An 18,701-nucleotide genomic window follows, 5' to 3' on the forward strand; every position below is an offset into this window, starting at 1 on the left:
CACAATCATTTCTAAAGCATTGCTATGTGAGTGTTGTTTCTATGAAGACTGCATTGTGGTTCATTTGAACAGGGTCTTTATTTGAATATAAATTTGTTTTTAAAGTCACATTTTTTCATATGTCAGTTCATGGCCACACAAGGTACAAGTCTTGCGGTACATGTCGTCTTCTAAGTTTTCCTCTGGTCCATAGTCATGCTGGTGAGCAGTTGTTTCTCTCTTCCACACACTGCTTCTTACTGCTCGCCGCAATTCTAAGGGAGACAGAAGTTTTCAGCATAATACCAGATAATTCTAATGAGGCTGAGGCTGTCATTGCTATTTATGTATGTAATTTATATAATGGTTTCCTTTATCTCTTAACCGCTGGTTATACATGCTTGGTGAGCCTGCTTCGTCTGCGCAATTGTTCATTTCATTATCAAGCATGAACTGACAGTCGGAAGTACCTGTGTGGATCGAAAGGGTAGCAACAAAAACAACAGAATGGGGTGTGCTGGGCCATCTGACAGAACAGGATGCCAGAGCAGCTGCCTGCTGAGCAGAGCAAGGGATGGGACCTGCTCAGACCCCAAGGTTTTCAGTCAGGAGCTCTTGTCAGTCAAGTTTGCTTACAAGACCAGGAAGCCAAGAACTCTACTGATGGATGCTGATCGGTGTCCCCTTAGAAAGCTGCTCATGCTGTGACCTTGTGTCTCTCTTATAAAATGGCAGCATTGGCTTAGCTTTTGCTTTGTTTTGAGATCCTCTCATGTAGCCTTATGCCTCCACTCCCAACTCGTGAGTGCTGGTATCACAGGCATGCAGCAGCACCTCTGTTTTGTGTGGTGCTGGGGAGCACACCCTAGCCTTGTGCCTGCTAGGCAAGCACTCAATCTACTGAGCTACATTCCTTGAGACATTTTGCTGTAACTAATATCAAGGCACTACTTGAATCTGGTTCCAGCCATAACACATCACGGGCAAAAGGAAGACAAGGAGATATACCAGACCCTGGGTTTAGCACTTCAGATGCATCCACTTTACAAGCTTTTCAGTGAATACAGCCAGCTATCTCCCCGGTGTTTTACAGAAGTTACACATTGCCCAAGGTCAGTCAGCTGACAGGCAGAGGTACAGTCCAGCTTAGGTCCCCAGGGATCAGTCCCGCCCTGGACCTTTACCATCCGCCACACTGCCTTTACCACCACTTTCTGAGATTTACAAGGCTCGGTGTCTGCAGCATCTGCTAAAAAGGCAGGTCCTCCAAGTTCTGTCTTGGTGGTTCCTCTCATGAACTGTATTACCTGAGTGAGGCAGTGTGCCTCCTGACTGCAGAGTGGCAGCAGGGGTCTCCTGAGTGGGGGCTCCTGCTTCCTAGCTTGGCTCTGGGAAAATAGCCTGCCACTATCCTTGACTTCTCCACTGTGAAAACCCCTCAAAATTGGGCTGCAGCAAATCAGACTGAGCTACCCTGTCTACCGGATTTGAATATTACATGTACTTGGGGAAGAGGTAAGGATTGTTTTCTTATGTATACTACATGCATGAAAAACTTAGCTTTCCAGCCATGACTGAAGACTGCCATGTTCTTTCTCACTCCTGTGAAGTCTCCCATATAATGACATGGATAAAGCTGGCTCTGATGTGCTTCCTGTAAACATTCCTGGTGTATGTATTTCTAGTATCTCAGCTACAGCCTGTTGCGAGGAGTTTCGAGCACTTTGAATTCTCAGGTTAGAGCTGTTTAACCTGCTATGCTGAAAGGTTTGGCTTTTCTCTCTTCTTCTCCAAGTAAGCAGTCCAAAGCCTAAAGACAGGAGAGCAGGCATGCACACAGTTGGGAGCCACCAGAACAGGAAGTAGAGTAACAGGAAATGCATTGCTTCCTTACACTAAGCAGCCAGGTTTGCAGGTTCCTCCCTGCAGTATGGTGTTCGAGCTTTTTTTACATGAAAACAGATGAACCTGCTTTGTTCTAGAAATGTGCAGCGTGTGGAGGGCACAAATGGCAGCCTATGGTAAGACCCCACTGGTCAGAATCTGAGCTCCAAAATACAGACACATGAGGAAACAACAGTGGAAAAATCAAGACTCCACACTACTAATGCTATAGGGTGCTGGAGCCGGAAAGACGATTTCTCAGCCATCATGGTAGTGCTGGTTCTGGCAGAGCTGCCAGTGGACAGTTGTGAATTGGGTGGGAGGGATGCCTATTTGCACAGTCTATTTCTTTTTGCTTACTGGATAAAAATCAAATTACTGTCACTGAGAGCAGATGGGCACTGTGTACCTCCAGATGTGAGGCCTCTGGAAAAGGCATCACCTGCCTGAGATACTTAGCCTACACCCCATCAGCAGGAATCCACAGAAGCCCTTCCTTCCAAAAAACAGTGTGGAAGGAGGAGACAAACTTCAACAATGTCCAGGGCATAAAGGTAGTGGTGGCAAAAACCACAACAGTTTAGGAAGGAACTGAGGACTAAAGCAGCCAACACGGTACCCATTCTAGGAGGACACTTAAGTGTTCAATCAGTAAGCAGTGGAACACAGACAGCAGTTTAGATTAAAATCTACTAACTAGTAAGTTTACAGACATCACACTGGTGAAGACAACGTATAGGAAACTACATATGTAAAATCAGTGACTATACATATGCACAAGTGGTTCAGGAAAACAGTGGTTTTATGACAGCATACACATAATGCAAATGGCAGCATGAGCTGCAGCTCAGTCTGGGGAAGGCATGTGTGTGTGTGGTCCTCTGTTCCATTATTCCAGGAATTTCTTACAAGTCAGAAATTGGTCCAAATTAAAAGGGCTTTAGGAAAAGGCAGGAACCAGCTTAAAGGAGACCCCACTGGCCAAGCCTGGGCTAATATGAGCATCAAAGTGAAGAGTGCCAGGAGGAGCTGCACTACCAGGATCTGATTAGAACCGACTGGCCAGCCCGACCAAAACAAAGGCCCGGCATGAGAGGCCACGCCTCAGTCTCAGCACCTGACAGGAAGAAGCAGGTAGATCTCTGACCTGCTTGGTCTACATGATCAGTTCCAGCTAGACAGTGAGTTCCTATTTCAAAACAGACAGTGATGAGCATGTATAATCCCAGCACTTGGGAGGCAGAAGCAGGAAGATTGCTACAAATTCAAGTCCACCCTAGACTACATGAATCTTGTCTCAAGAAAACAAGAGTACATACAGCCCAAGGAAAAGCTGCTTTTCACACTAAAACAACTGCTATTTATAGGCACACACACACACACACACACACACACACACACAAACTGGCTCAACTAAGGCTCATCTCCTTACACCACAGAGTAAAACTGGTACTCCATCCACAGTGGAGAACAATGCCTGTCAAGCAGGTCTCACAGGGTGCCCTTTATGTCCTAAGAAGTATTCCTCCTGCAGACATTTGGCCTGACTATCATAGAGCAGAAACAAGATGCTGAGCAGTCCAGGGGCAAAAATAGGGCTGAGGGGTAACAAAACGTGCTGCCTACCCCAGTGGCTCCCGGATCCAGCAAGCAGAAGTGAGAGGACACAGGAACACATGATGGGAAACACTTTTTTTAAAGGTGTATTTATTTTATGTGTATGAGTGCTCTATCTGCATATACACCTGCATGCCAGAAGAGGGCATCAGACTGATGGTTGTGAGCCACCATGTGGTTGCTGGGAATTAAACTCGGGACCTCTGGAAGAGCAGCAACCAGTGTTCTTAACCTCTAAGCCATCTTTCCAGCCTTGAGCGCTCTGTTTTCATGCACACCAGAAGACAGAATCAGATTCCATATCAAGTGGTTGTAAGCCACCATATGATTGCTAGGAATTGAACTTGGGGAGCTCTGGAAAAGCAGCCTGTGAGTGCTCTTAAATGCTGAGCTATCTCTCCAGCCATCCAGGGTCTCAATTATGATCAGCTTTTAGTTACAGAGAAAAGTTCTTAGAAACACCAAAAAGACTTGTAAGAATCACAATGTTTATAAGTAACTCATGGCTCAGCAAAGTGTACGCATGTGTGAAAGGTTAGAAATGGCCAAATGTGCCGAGCCCTGTAATCCTAGCACTCAGGCAGAGGCAGGTGGATCACTGAGTTTGAGGCCAGCCTAGTCTACAAATAAAGTCCAGAACAGCCAAGGCTACACAGAGAAACCCTGTCTCAGGGGAGAAAAAAGATAAAGAAATGACCAAATGCCAACACTTGGGGGGAAAGGGGTGTGTGTGTGTGTGTGCGCGCGCGCGCGCGCAAGCACTCAGTATGCACACACACCACAACGGTGCACATGGATAGATGTCAGATGACAACTTGGCAATTCTCTCCTTCTACCAAGCGGGTTCTTCTGGGAACAAAGCTTAGGGTGTAGGATTGGCAGCAGGAAGCTGGAGCCTAAGGAGGCTGGAGAACTGCCATGTGGCGTTGTTGGCATTAGCGGCTGATGCCCAGACACTACCTCTCCTGGAAGTGAGTAACCAGGCTTGCTACTGAGAGCCTCAGAAACTGGTTAGCATATTCACCCAAAGAGATTTCCTCAAAATGCTTATTTGCAGTGGGAACTCAATACTACTTCCAGGCTTGTTTTTAGTAACTACATTTTGCAAAGGGGACAGTCCGTAATCAAAGGAGCCAGTGCTGCTGCTTCTGAGGTAAAGCTACTAACGAGCCAGCTGAAGGAGACCCAACACTTCTACATGCTGGGTGGGAGGACAGATAACCTTGTTACCTTGAGGAAACAGATTACAGGAAAGACAGCACAAGGCTTTGATCTTAAGTTTGTGCTCGGTGAACTAAACAGGATGGAGTTGGACTACTCAAACTCCTCAGAAAAGATCTCCAACAGTCACAAATGTATCCACAGGCCAGTGTGCAGTATCCACAGATTCAGAAGGGGCCTCAAGTGGGGTGTCCTTACCTGGCCCTTGCAGGTGTGGGGGCATGCATAGAGACAATGAAGGTAGCTGAGTAGCCTTTAGTTAGTGCGAGTAAGAGGAAAGAAAGCCCGCAGACCAACAATGTCTGTGTAGTGCACCAATTCAGGGTTCTTGTCTGCTACTGGGCAGTGCGCCCTTGGCAATCCAGTTACTCTCTGGCTCAGGGATGTAGAACCTTGTCTGTGTGTGCCTTATGGTATTAACACCTTTTTCTGGGCTGGAGAGATGGCTCAGTGATTAAGAGCACTGTTTGCTTTCCAAAGGACCCAGGTTCAACTCCCAGCACCCACACGGCAGCTCACAACTGTCTGTAACTCCAGTTCCAGGTGATCTGACACCCTCATACCAATGCACATAAAATAAAATTAAATTTTTTAAAAAATACCTTTTTCTGTAGCAAACTATGCTACCATAAGCCATAGGTTAAAAGCAGGTGAACGTGATTGCTTACCTTCCCATACAGAAGAAAGCTTTACGTCAGCTTCGCTGTGCATCAAGAGGAACCATGTTCCAATTCTTTCCAACTAAAAAGCCTTTAGACTTGCTTTGACTCCTGTTCTGAGCAAACTGCACCACCAGCTCTCGTCTCTACTCTACAGTCTACTCCACTCAGCCCTCTGTGGCCTAGTCAGGACAGGAAGATATCCACCAAGTGCTAGAGTGAATCAACAAGAAGCCACAATTAAAGCAGGCATCACACGGGCCTCTGCACACTCAATACCCCAAGGTAATGAGGGCACAGGGACCACCCAGAACTCACATAGTCATAAGCAAAAGGGGGCACGGCAGGCATCCTTTTATCTGTAGACACTTGGGGTACACACTCATACAACCACTGCAAACATTTCTTTAAAAAGCATGTTTCACCCAAACAAGAAATGAACCCAAAGAAATCAATCCTCAAAAAACCTTCAGTGTCAACTGGGAATAAGGAAAATCCATGTAGTTAGTGTAATACATGGTAGTTTAAGCTAAGATGGTGATCAAAAAGTAAATACCCATTGAGTTCATACTCTGAAAATTGTATAAAATTTATATTTATAAATGTATATCAATATAATATTAAAAAGGCAAGATTAAGTGCATCTTTTACTAATCAAATTATAGGAGTTTAGTTACCGCTACGTAACATCTTGCCCAGACCAACGAAAAGTTATAGTCAGCATTCCTCCTCACTTTGTAATACAAATTTCTAGTTAATATTCTTTTACCCATATTTCATTGTCTGTACCAAAGTATCATGATTTCTAGTAGCTGGGTTAAGCCCCTGGACTTGGGCTGGAGAGATGCCTTGCACTGTCATGATCTGAGAAGAATCTACCAGCCCGGTGGGTAAGAGTGCTGCATGAGGAACTGAGTTTGAATTCCCCAGCACCAGGAAAAAAAAAAAAGGAGCATAGCTGAGAAGCCTCAACACTGAGGGGTGGGTGAGGTGTGCAGGACGGGTAGATCCTGTACTAGCAGCTCTGCTGTTTTGACAGAGGGGACAGTGCAAAAATATTAGAAAAGGTTAGAGAAAAGGCCAGCTTAAAAGGAGTGACTCCAGGCCGGGCAGTGGTGGGGCACGCCTTTAATCCCAGCACTTGGGAGGCAGAGGCAGGCAGATCTCTGTGAGTTCGAGGCTAGCCTGGTCTACAGAGTGAGTTCTAGGACAGCCAGAGCTGTTAAACAGAGAAACCCTGTCTCGAAAAACCAAAAACAAAACAAAACAAAACTAAAAAAAATCCCAGGGTTGGTGCCAGCCACTGAATGCTGGGACACAGCCATGGCTGGCTTGGGAAGCATCAGGGAAATGCTCTTCTCTGGCAGTTAGCTACGGGAAGCCTCAGCTAAGCCTCCCAAGTGGACTTCCTCTCTGCTCAGGAATTGTCACTTGTGCTCAACAGTGCTACTACCACTTTTATGAGCTGTGTAAGAGTCGACAAGTGGAAAAGAAGTGTTAAAGGGGCTCAAGGCGGGAGAGTCACAGAGCAGGGCTACCTTCCTCTAGCTTTTCTACCTTCTGTGTTCCCCAGTGAAAACTGGGGGAGAGGAGGCAACCCCAAGAGGAAACCAGGAAGGACTGTGTGGCCCTGCCTTTGCTTTTTGTTTGGGTTTTCATTTGCTTGGTTGGCTATTTGACTGGTTGGCTTTTTGCTATTATTTAGTTGGGCTTGGAAGGTGGGTTTTGTTGTGGGGTGTTAGTTTTGTTTTTTTTGACCCGAGGACTCACTCTATGCCCAGGCTGGGCTCCAACTCACAACCGTCCTGCCTCTCCTCAGTACTAGGATTACCAACAGGTACCACCACTGCCTTTTCTTTGGGTTTAAGATATGTGGGCTATCCCTTTCTCCCTGTAAAACCTCTCCTAAAATTTAAACTCATAGGAAATATTAATATGGCTAGAATACTGATTTGATATGGATCAAGTAAGTGTATAAGCCAACCTACACGCAGGTTGCTTGTTAGCTAGACACAGTGTGTGCCACTCAGGGACTCTACACAGCGACCACATGGAGGGCATGTGCTGGTTACTCCTGAAGACTTCTTCTTTGGCAATTCTGTTTACAGACCTGAGTGCTCCTGCCACACTCTGTTTATCGATGGAGTGGCCACACCCAGCGCACTGTTACTACACCCCTCGTGTGGTCCCACACCCAGCACACTGTTACTACACCCCTCCTGTGGTCCCACATCCAGCACACACTATTAGTATCTCAAATGTCTTCCCTGACACTCAAGCCAGCACCTTGGTTAGCACAATGCTTGGCACATGGAAAACCTAGATGTGTGCATGGATGGACAGACTTATGGGGACTCTCACACCTGGATACACACATGAACAGTGAATGCAGAGACAGAGCCACCAGGGCACGAAGGGCTGCATGGAGACAGGTACACAGATGGAGGAATGACTGTCCACATGACAGTACAAGAACCTGACAACGGTCCCCACATACGTAACAAGCCACTCATCTAGGTGTTTCTTAGTCAGATTTGTAAAGACGCTCAGACTAAATGATGTCAGCCCTTCTAGCTGTGAGACCCAATGACTACATAGCTCACGGTTTTGTTTCAAGCAGCGAGAGTGGTGGTTACTGAGTCTTGTTATGTTGTGACTGTTTTCTTAAACGCTGCAGGCCACATAAGAGCTGACCAATCCCACCACGCCATCCTGACACCGCTGCTGCACAAAAACGAGTCCCACGAAAGAGTCCCGGGTCCTTTAGAAATGGAGGCCTGAGATTCGAGCCAAGCCTCACATCTTAGCCCACGAAGGCCAAACGTCAAGCCCACTGCTTTCTCACTAGGGAAAAGGCATTCCAACACCTACAAACAGGAAATAGATCAGTGCTTTTTGCTCTGTGGTTAAACAAGTAATAGAAAATTTGGCCACTTGGGCTGGAGAAATGGCTCAGAGGTTAAGAGCACTGTCTGTTCTTCCAAAGGTCCTGGGTTCAATTCCCAGCAACCACATGGTGGCTCACAACTATCTACAATGAGATCTGGTACCCTCTTCTGGCATGGAGGCACGCATGTAGGCAGAATACTATATAAAAAATAAATACATTTAAAAAAAGAAAGAAAGAAAGAAAGATAGAAGCCGGGCATGGTAGTGCACATGCCTTTAATCCCAGCACTCAGGAGGCAGAGGCAGGTGGATCCCTGAGTTCAAGGCCAGCATGGGCTATAAAGTAAGTCCAGCACAGCCAGGATTACACAGAGAAACCCTGTCTCAAAAAAAACTAAAAAAGAAAAAGAAAGAAAGGAAGGAAGGAAGAAAAATTAGCCACTTACCTTTTACTTTTTTATCAAACTTCTTCTGCTTCATTTTTTCCCGGTTTTCCTGCCTCACTTCCTTTGCATCTTCCAGCGCTTCCTGGCTACCCCAAACTTCAAGAGCCCGCTTTACAACCTGCAACACAGGGAAGATGTCAGCAAGCTGGACTCAAAGTTGCACGGTGTAAGGGTTAACCACAAGCTCACAGATGCCATGAAGTCACATTAGGAGCGAAGCCATGGCATTCAACAGTTGGAGAGTTCCCTTCAAGCCCATTTTTTTCCAGAAGGAGTTGAAATAACAGTACAGAAAAGGGTTGAGGATTTAGCTCAGTGGTAGAGCACGCACAAGGCCCTGAGTTTGGCCCTCAGCTCTAGGGAAGAAAAAAAAAAAGAGTCCAGAAAAACATATATGAAGAAAAGACTCAATGAGAAAGAAAACAAAATCCAATCATGAGGTCAGGAGGGGCAGGAAAAGCCATCGAAGTCTTTGTCCTGGTAGTTTCCTCCTTGTGTTGATGAGCAGGACTCACAGACTAAAATAAAACCTGCCTTTCCTCTCACTAAGCACAAAGCATCAAATGATAAGAAAATCTGGGCTGCTGTAATTAGCATTATTTCTACTTATTTTGAATTGTACCTAAGATAGATGATGAATTTTTTTTTAATCAATAGTCATATATTTAATGGAATTCAGTATGTTTTGTTTCACAATGTGGCTTAATTTTATTTATAGATGAGGAAATTTCTAATGTTCCTGTACAAACAGCTCTAAAGCAGTATCTGTCCATATTTTCATATAATGGTATAACAATTATACTATTTAGCTATTCTGGAGTAGATACAGGAGGATACATGTGAACCCAGGGAACAGGCCTGGGCACTGGAGCAGCCAGCAAGGGGGGCTCCGCCACGGCACACATGTGACCTGCTCAGAGCAGGAGCCGTGCAAGCTACAAGGCACTCGAGCACTGCAGATTGTGTTTCCCAATACAACTCAATTTTACCCATTTGAACTGCAATGCTAACCGCCTTAAGGGCCTTTCTTTTTCTTGTTTGGTAAAAGAAAACTGACAGGCAGATAAGATCTGACCTTTCCCAAGGCTTTTTTAGCGTTCGGGCTATACTCCACACCACCCATCAGCAAAATGTTCATGCCAAAGCTGCCACAGCAAAGCAAGGTGAGAAAGTGTTATTAGCTGTGACTGGGACGGACACAGAAACAAGAAAAGGATCTTCTCTACTGTGTGAGCAATGCCAGCTTGGTTACAGCTGGCCAGCTGTACTGGAAGCTCGCCTCCAGTTGGACATCCCAAGTCCAGCTTGCTAGAGACCTGTAACTTTAAGTAGAGCTTCATATCGCCCCACTGTGAGTGACGAGGGTTCTTCTTCACGATAAACCTCAGTGCTGGCTCTCTCTTCTCTAAGTCGCAGTCTTTCAGAAGGTATTCTTGCTTGGCTTCTGTTTTGGTTATAAGCTTGTGTTTATCGTCAGCGTCTCTGAAAAGAGATTAAACTACTTTAAACTAAGTTTTCAGACAGCCCAGCAACCACAGGCCTGCACCCCCTAAGATGCAAACATCACTTCCCTGCCTTTGGATCTCATGTTCAAAGTCATAACAGTTCAAGCAGACTCCAATCATAGAACAATTAAGAATCTTCTTAAAGTCCTTCTTATTCCAGAAAAAAAAAGTGAGATAAGAATAGGGAAGATCCAAAAAAAAAGAACTCACGAGAAAGAAAATATAAACTGAGTTGCAAGGTCACCAGAAGCTGCAGCTCATGCCATCATGCCTGCATTCAGGAGGCTGAGGAGAGGGGACCGTGAGTTCAAGGCCAGCCTGGGGTAAAACAGGCCCTGCCTCGGAAAGACGGGCAAGAAAGAAATGTGACGACGCAAGGTTCATCTCCTGAACACAGCTGGGTCTGGTGGCTCAAAACCAAGGTAAAAGTAGAGAGTGGGAACTTGATGCACCACAGAGAGTGTATGAAAGGCCATGAAATGGCTAAATTAGCTTTTTCCTTCACTTGTTTTCCACCTAGACATCAGACAGGCACTGTTCAACATGGTAAGACAGCCGTTATCTAATGGATAAACTAGGGCCCTGCTTAAAGAGGCTTTCTTTGCTCTAGTCAGAAGACGGTCCACATAATGACAGGGAGGTGCTCTAAGGCCACAAAACATAGTGAAGGGACAGGCATTTTCTGGCAGGAGGGTCACCAAGAGAAACCTCTGGTGAGGACACTGATGAGCAGAGCCCAGAGGAAGCCAGAAAAAAGCTCCTAAGCACAGAGGCTGCTGGGCAGAGTGGACGGCAAGTGGTGAGCAGAGGTAGTCACGGGCAACCTGGACCTGCAGCTGTAGCGAAGACATATTTAAAATGGAATTAAAAGCCATTTGAACAGATTTGAGATAGAGAGAAGAGAGTCAAGAGGTGCAAGCTGGAGAAAGTGGGATGGGGTGGGGTGGGGTGGGGGGCTGGTGGATAAGAGACGAATGAGGTCTCCACCTGGGAGGCTGAGGCAGGAAGACTGCAGGCTCAGCATCGGCCTGGGCAGCTCAGTGCACTCGGGCCATGGCTCAGGAGTTGGGCTGTCTAGAACGCTTCCGTCCCCAGCACACAGAGACAAGCAGTGTTAAGGAAGCACCTGCAGCTGTCACACGTCGGCAAGTCAAAGTGGCTCATGAGGTATGAATCCATGAACTCCTTCCCACATTCTTCGCAGAACGCATAGTCAAACTCCATGACGGGCCCTGCAGGACGAAGGGGCTCTTGATTCCTTTGTAGTACTAAAACAGTACACATTTTCCTCTATTGCATTAGCTTCTTGTTAGAGATCTTATACCTGCCTATGAAAAAACTGATTAATGTTAGGCTTATGGAAAGCAATTTCCTAAGAGGATTAAAAAGGGAAAAAGTAATTAAGGAGGGGAGAAGAGCTTATAATTCACCAAGTCCTTCTGAACCCCAACCACTATCAACACTGTGTTGCTTCCACCACTGCCGTAAGGAATCCACCCTGTGTACTGGCTTACAGCATCTGTCTGTCTGCAGGGACTCAGAACTGGCCTGGCCGAGCTGCCTTAAGAGGCATGCATCATAGGTTTTTCAGGTTAGAGTCCACAGCTCCTGGGACACTGTGTGCCTTTACGTTCCTGAGAAACTGAGGCAATCCCTCGGGCGGTGGGTCATTCAGACCACCCTGTGATTCTCTGTGTTCCCTACAAGTCAACAAAGCATACAGAAGTCTGCCAGGACAACGGGTCCTAGACATGAATCTTGTGTGCCCTGTATAGCTTGCAAACATCACTGTATCCTGGAAACGACCACTGCATTGATCCTGGCAGCTGCAGTTATATATTCTTTCTGATAAAATATACAAAGTCTGATTGCTTGGAACAAATGTGCCTCAGCCTCAGTCTTGCTGAGACCCTCCAAGCCAGCCTGGTTAAGATTAATTTCTCATCGGCCAAATCAGGTAAGCAGGAAGCGCTGCCCTCCCACCTGTCATCTTACCCATCTGTGGTCTGGCAGTCCAGGGAGGCCCAAGTAGCTGGCATGGCTGTGTTCCCTCCTGGGGACATTCGCGCTCCTAGAGGCCGCCCGTATTCCTCTCTCACTCCCACCTTCAGGACTAGACCAGCTTCCCACAGGCCAGCACTGCCTCCCCTGCAAGCCCAGCGCCTCAGGAAGCCCTGAGTACACTCACTGGGATTACAGTGATCTCCCCATTTCAAGTCTTTAACTTTAATCCTGTCTGTAAAGTCTCCTCTAAGTAAAGTAATATATACACAGGCTCCAAGGCAATTAGAATATGGACAGCTACGGGGGGCTTCTGTTCTGCCAACTGGGGACTGTTGAAAGTACAAAGACAGGGGCTGGAGAGATGGCTCAGTGGTTAAGAGCACTGACTGCTCTTCCAGAGGTCATGAGTTCAATTCCCAGCACCCACAGGGTGGCTCATAACCACCTATAATGAGATCTGGTGCCCTCTTCTGGCCGGCAAGCACACATGCAGGCAGGACTTTGTATACATAATGAATCTTTAAAAGGAAAGTTATAATTATAAACTGTTAGACACACACACATATGCATATAGTTGTACTTTCCCCTTTTACTGAAGATAGAGGTTTTTTCTCATATAATATATCCTGATTGGTTTCGCCTCCATCTACTCCCTCCAGTTCCTTCCCACCTCCCTGGGTCATCTCACCAATCGGTGGGCAAAGACTTCTTCATGTTGCTCTGAATAACCAACGTCAACACTTCCTCTGTGGGAAAACTTATGCTTTACCTGGTTCTTGAACAACATTTCCAATCTTGTGTGTCCCTTCTTCTTCCTCTTCTAAAATGAAGCCGCCTTTGGTGTCAATCATTTTGGGAGCTGCTTTTACACTAGCCACGCCTAAAGGAAGCAGATACAACGGTCATCAGCTGATGCAGGCAGGCCTGCAGGTCAACAGGAGAAAACAACAGTGTGACCACCTTCTACTCAAACTGTCCCGAAGGCCCCAGCCCATGCAGCGCGGCAACAAAACAAAAGAAACAAACAAAGCCTAAGTGATGTGAGCATGCGTCGAAACAGCCACAAGAACCTACCATACAGTTAAAGAACACTCTTCTGTAGCTGCTACACCGACTACAGGAGAACCCTGGGACGCATGACTGTATAATTAGGAAAAGGGACCTCTGAAGAGCACTCCTCAGTCACAACAAAGCCACACCAAACCCTAAGTCTCAATGAACTCCCAGCTCATTGGAGGTTTAGCTCCAATTATAGGCAGGAAAGGCCACTCAACAATACTCAGTGAACACCTACACCCCTAACAGTTCCCCACTGAATTCCAACTGGGCGCCCTCTGCTTCCACTCCGACGCTGTCTACCTGGAGTTGAAGCCCACAGGTTGAGGGTTCGGGTCCTGCCTACCCAACCACAGATGCTAACTACAGACCAGGGACTTTAATCACGTGAGTATCAATCAGGATTTCCAAAGCTGCTTCCCCGGTTGCCGTTAATCTCCTACAGCAGCAACACATACAACTTTGAAAAAGAGAATTCACTTTCATTCACCAATTAATTTCAAAGATTTTTAAATACAAATTAAAAGTCAAGTAAAAAAGACACACTGCGCAAGTGATGGTCTAAAAGAGCCCCAAGTATGGGCGCTTCCTTCCCGGTAGTCCAGCCCCAAATGTCTGAGTTCCAGAGAGTTACACAGGTATATGGCACAAATCAATTTTATATACGTTCTACACACAATGTAGCCACAGCAAACCACCAGTTCCTTGAAACCTAAGTTTCTAGACAGCAGCCAAAGGCCAAGCCTTGAGCAGGCCTTGAAGACAGCTCCAGTCCTGCTCGGTTAACTCCTTTTTACACAAGGCTTGGAAAGACCAGTGGACAACCTAGCCTCTGACAGAGAGCATAGTGGCAGCAACTAATACTTACTTCGATGAAGCATATATACCAGACACTTGTCAAAAATCACTTTAAGAGGAGTATTTTAATCAAAACTCAAAAGTAAGCAAACAGGATAAGCCTAGCTGGGGAATTGTCTATTTAATATTTAATAAGCACCTCAAGGCACACTTTAATCCCAGCACTTGGAGGCAGAGGCAGGCAGATCGCTGTGGGTTCGAGGCCAGCCTGGTCTACAGAGTGAGTCCAGGACAGCCAAGGCTAAACAGAGAAACTCTGTCAAAGAAGAAGGAGGAAGAGGGAGGAGGAGGAGGAGGAAGGAAGAGGAGGAGGAAGAAGAACCACCACTACCTCGAAGAGGCAGAAGCAATTCACTGTAACAGAAAACAACAAACTGGTGGGAAGTTTTTCAAAGCCTGCAGCAAAGAGTTAAAACTCATAAGGTATAAATCCTCTCAAGTGGAAACACCTTTCCACCCCAGGGTGATGAGTGAAATGAGGAGCAGGGCATTCAAACAACATACAGAATTCACTTGCTCCCAAAGGCAACCAAACTCACGAAGTGGACTGCCCAATCTTAGGCTACTTTTCTTCTCCCAACACCAGGGGGTGAAGAAGCCAGGATCTTGAGCACAACGGGCAAGCACTCCACCACTGAGCAACAGCCACAGCCCTCTTTTTAATTTTTAGAGTCAAGGCCTCCCTAACTTGCCCAGGCAAGCCTTGAACTCAAGATCCTCTTGTCTCAGCCTCCCCAACAGACCTGCATTACCAGGCCCAGCCATCTTATGATACTGCTAGTTTCCCGGTAGCCCAGGTGTTCTGCACTCTTCCTCTGTACACTTGCCAGGCTGTTTGAAGCTGGGAAGATTCTCGTGGCTTTAGACCGGCCCAACAAGTAGGAGGAGGTCATTTGTAAGACATTTATCTACATTTATCCGCATATGGATGAGAAAGCAAGACTGCATAAAAATCTTACAAGATCTGCACCGTGACCAACAAAGATGATGAAAATAGTGTTTTCATTACAAAATGGTACATAAAGACTTTCAAGTGTCTTCGAAAGATCCAAATCTAAGTTAGTTACAAGCGAGCTCTGCTGGTCGGGAGCAAGAAATCAAATTCAGTGGCAACTCTAAAAGTTCAAACTGCCACAAAACATACGAATTATTATTTGGTACATACTGCCAAAACAAGTACAGTATACACACAAATATATATCATATGTAGAATAGTGACAAGAGAGATTTTTTTTTAAGTAAATTACTTCTGCAGAAAGTATAAGAACGCCAGCAGCCGAAAGCACAATTAAAAATACCAAAAACAGCAAGGCAAGGAGCTACCCTAAGATGCCAAGTATAATCAAAATGAATCCAGGGCCACATGACCCCTTCTGGTCCTGACTAACCTGAGAAAAGTCCCTTTTCTTTACTGATGTCAAGTGTCAAGCCCTGGCCTTTCCATTTTCCAACGTGCCCATGAGAATCCAATCGGTTAACCCCAAAGTGCAGGGCGCTGCGGGTGTTACTACTCTACGAAGCCCTGGAAGGCGCAGCCCACGGAAAAGACTGGGCCAGGATCATCACTTCTGCTGGATGCTGGACTGGGAGACATTACAGACTTGTTTATGATTGCCAGGGTGAACGCTCTGCACCATAGAGGCGGCAGGCAAACCGCACGACTGGGAAGGTCTGGAAGCACGGAAGCGCAGCGATGCACCTCTGTTCCCGGACAGCGAACCCGAGCGGGCCGCCGAGCGGCAGCGGGAAGGTCCGAGGTGCGGCTACAGATCCACGGGAGGGAGGCCCTGCGCGCGCCGGTAGAGCACCCCACCTCCGGTGGCCGCCGCCGCGGGGTACGGCCGCGCCGCTAGCCGGGCCTGGCGCAGCATCAGCGCCCGCTGCCGCTTCCGTTCCACGCTCGCGCGTACGGCGGCCGGCAGCTCCGCGGGCTGCTCCGTGGTCGCGGGCTCAGGTGACGTCCGCTTATCCTCCGCGGTAGCCATCGCCAGCCTACCCTGGGAGTTAGCGCACGCGTAGCACCGGCAGCTTCTGGCAGCTACAATCTTGACCACACCCCACCATCCGCCGGTACGAAAAAGTGCGCCTGCGCAGTCCGAGTGGTGGCGGAAGGGGTGGTGGTGGGCGAGGCAGCGCGCCTGCGCAGTCGAGGGGTAGTGGCGGAAGGAATGGAAGAGCACTTGTTGAGTTATAACCTGGACTAAGGGATGCAGGAGGATCAGGACTTTGAGGTCATCCTTGACTACACAGTATGTTCCAGAGAAGCCTGCGCTACAGGAGGCGCCAAAAATAAAGAGAGCGTGGTGAAGTGCAGCTAAAAAACATGAGAAAACAGGAAGGCAACAGAGAAAAGCAGGACACCGTGAGCTCCACCACCAGCTGCGGGCCATGAGTAAAGAGCCAAAGCCATAACCATGTCGAAGCCAGGCAGACCCATGACAACTGACTGGCCATTCTTTACACAGAAGAAACCCGCGGTTTTCGAAAACCTTTGATCCAGTGGGGGAATATAACATGACATGACTCCTCCTCTGTAGCAAAATGGCTTTGGAAAAGAAATGCACGTTGTTACTCCCTGTGTTTTGGACTGATATGCCAGGGGCCGTGTGCATAGCAGCAGTGTTCCCAATAACCAAAAGCTGGAAACTACCCAAATGTCCATCAACTTTGAGTGACTAACAAAGCATAGCATTACCAGAGAATGAACTATTTTTCTTCAGCCATGAAAAATAACGAAGCACCAAGCTACAACATGCCTGAACCTTGAAAAGGGTATGCTAAGAGAAAGAAGCCATTCCCAAAAAGGCCATAGCATATGAATGCATTTATTTGAAACCCACAGAATAAGCAATCATACCATAGTAGAAAGCAGATTAGAGATTCCCAGAGGGTGAAGCTAAGTGGTAACTGCGAGGAGACAGTGCTCAGTAGGCATGGGGCTTCTTGTGAGGTGATGAAAACTGTAGGATTAGACACTATTGATGATCGTGCAACGTCATGGCTGTATACTGGCCAGAGCGGGGAATCTGAGCATCAGAACTGTAGAAAGCTCCCTGGCACCAAACCTTTGTTGACCACCATAGTCTCTGCATGGCTCTGACTCAGTGGCTGAGGAATATTTCTAGAGATTGAGGCAACAGTGTTCCCCAAAACATAACCTCTGCGAGTGACCACTGCTCAGAATCCTCTCCCCAAGGACCGAATGTGGCAGGATGCAGGGTGCAGCTCCAATGCTTCATGGCCCCAGTGTTTTCAAGTCCTTAGCAACTTGTTGGTCTCCCTTTCCAGGCAACTCCCTTTCTTTTGGGATAGGGATTTCTGTGAAAGAGTTTCATGTAACCAGCTGAACTGTGGGCTGGTGCCTCAGTGAAGCTCAAAGCAGACTCCTTCCTCAGAGAGAGGAAGAGTACGTGCCCTGATATGTACACCCCACACGGAGACAAAGGCTATGGTTGCCCAGAGCAAAGCACATGACTCACCTTGGTGGGGGCACAAAAAGAAAAAAGGGATGAAGACAACAAACCAGGGGCCTCGTAATTGCCTCTTCCCATCCTGTCTCGTGTTGGAAAAACCATGACTACATCCGCTTCTCCACAGTCACCTCCTTCCTCTCCCCCTCCCCACAGTCACCTCCTTCCCCTCCCCCTCCCCACAGTCACCTCCTTCCCCTCCCCCCTCCCCACAGTCACCTCCTTCATCTCCCCCTCCCCACAGTCACCTCCTTCATCTCCCCTCCCCACAGTCACCTCCTTCCTCTCCCCCTCCCCACAGTCACCTCCTTCATCTCCCCCTCCCCACAGTCACCTCCTTCCCCTCCCCCTCCCCACAGTCACCTCCTTCCCCTCCCCCTCCCCACAGTCACCTCCTTCATCTCCCCCTCCCCACAGTCACCTCCTTCCCCTCCCCCTCCCCACAGTCACCTCCTTCATCTCCCCCCTCCCCCACAGTCACCTCCTTCATCTCCCCCCTCCCCACAGTCACCTCCTTCCCCTCCCCCTCCCCACAGTCACCTCCTTCATCTCCCCCTCCCCACAGTCACCTCCTTCCCCTCCCCCTCCCCACAGTCACCTCCTTCATCTCCCCCTCCCCACAGTCACCTCCTTCCCCTCCCCCTCCCCACAGTCACCTCCTTCATCTCCCCCTCCCCACAGTCACCTCCTTCCCCTCCCCCTCCCCACAGTCACCTCCTTCATCTCCCCCTCCCCACAGTCACCTCCTTCATCTCCCCCTCCCCACAGTCACCTCCTTCCCCTCCCCCTCCCCACAGTCACCTCCTTCCCCTCCCCCTCCCCACAGTCACCTCCTTCATCTCCCCCTCCCCACAGTCACCTCCTTCATCTCCCCCTCCCCACAGTCACCTCCTTCCCCTCCCCCTCCCCACAGTCACCTCCTTCATCTCCCCCTCCCCACAGTCACCTCCTTCCCCCTCCCCTCCCCCACAGTCACCTCCTTCATCTCCCCCTCCCCACAGTCACCTCCTTCCCCTCCCCCTCCCCACAGTCACCTCCTTCATCTCCCCTCCCCACAGTCACCTCCTTCATCTCCCCCTCCCACAGTCACCTCCTTCCCTCCCCCTCCCCACA

The 18,701-nt window shown here is 48.0% G+C and overlaps 1 protein-coding gene across 4 annotated transcripts; it reads right to left on the reverse strand.

Annotated features, from left to right (window-relative positions):
• Window positions 1-59: 59 nt before the first annotated feature.
• On the reverse strand, window positions 60-16,208 carry XPA (XPA, DNA damage recognition and repair factor). Of its 4 annotated transcripts, none has more exons than XM_084784650.1 (6): window positions 15,932-16,206; window positions 12,974-13,084; window positions 11,327-11,432; window positions 10,012-10,177; window positions 8,696-8,813; window positions 60-254 (listed from the first exon to the last, which is right to left on the reverse strand). In XM_084784650.1, the coding sequence occupies exons 1-6, from the start codon at window positions 16,101-16,103 to the stop codon at window positions 106-108; spliced, it is 822 nt and encodes a 273-aa protein (XP_084640776.1). In that variant the 5' UTR covers window positions 16,104-16,206; the 3' UTR covers window positions 60-105. The 4 variants fall into 4 exon arrangements, with proteins under 4 accessions (XP_084640776.1, XP_084640779.1, XP_084640778.1 ...); XM_084784653.1 differs by having other exon boundaries at window positions 15,818-15,938; XM_084784652.1 differs by lacking the exon at window positions 15,932-16,206 and adding an exon at window positions 15,507-15,790.
• Between the last annotated feature and the right edge of the window lie 2,493 nt (window positions 16,209-18,701).

The sequence above is a fragment of the Acomys minous genome, assembly GCF_964271855.1.
Source record: "Acomys minous genome assembly, chromosome: 1".
Classification (NCBI taxonomy): Eukaryota; Metazoa; Chordata; class Mammalia; order Rodentia; family Muridae; genus Acomys; species Acomys minous.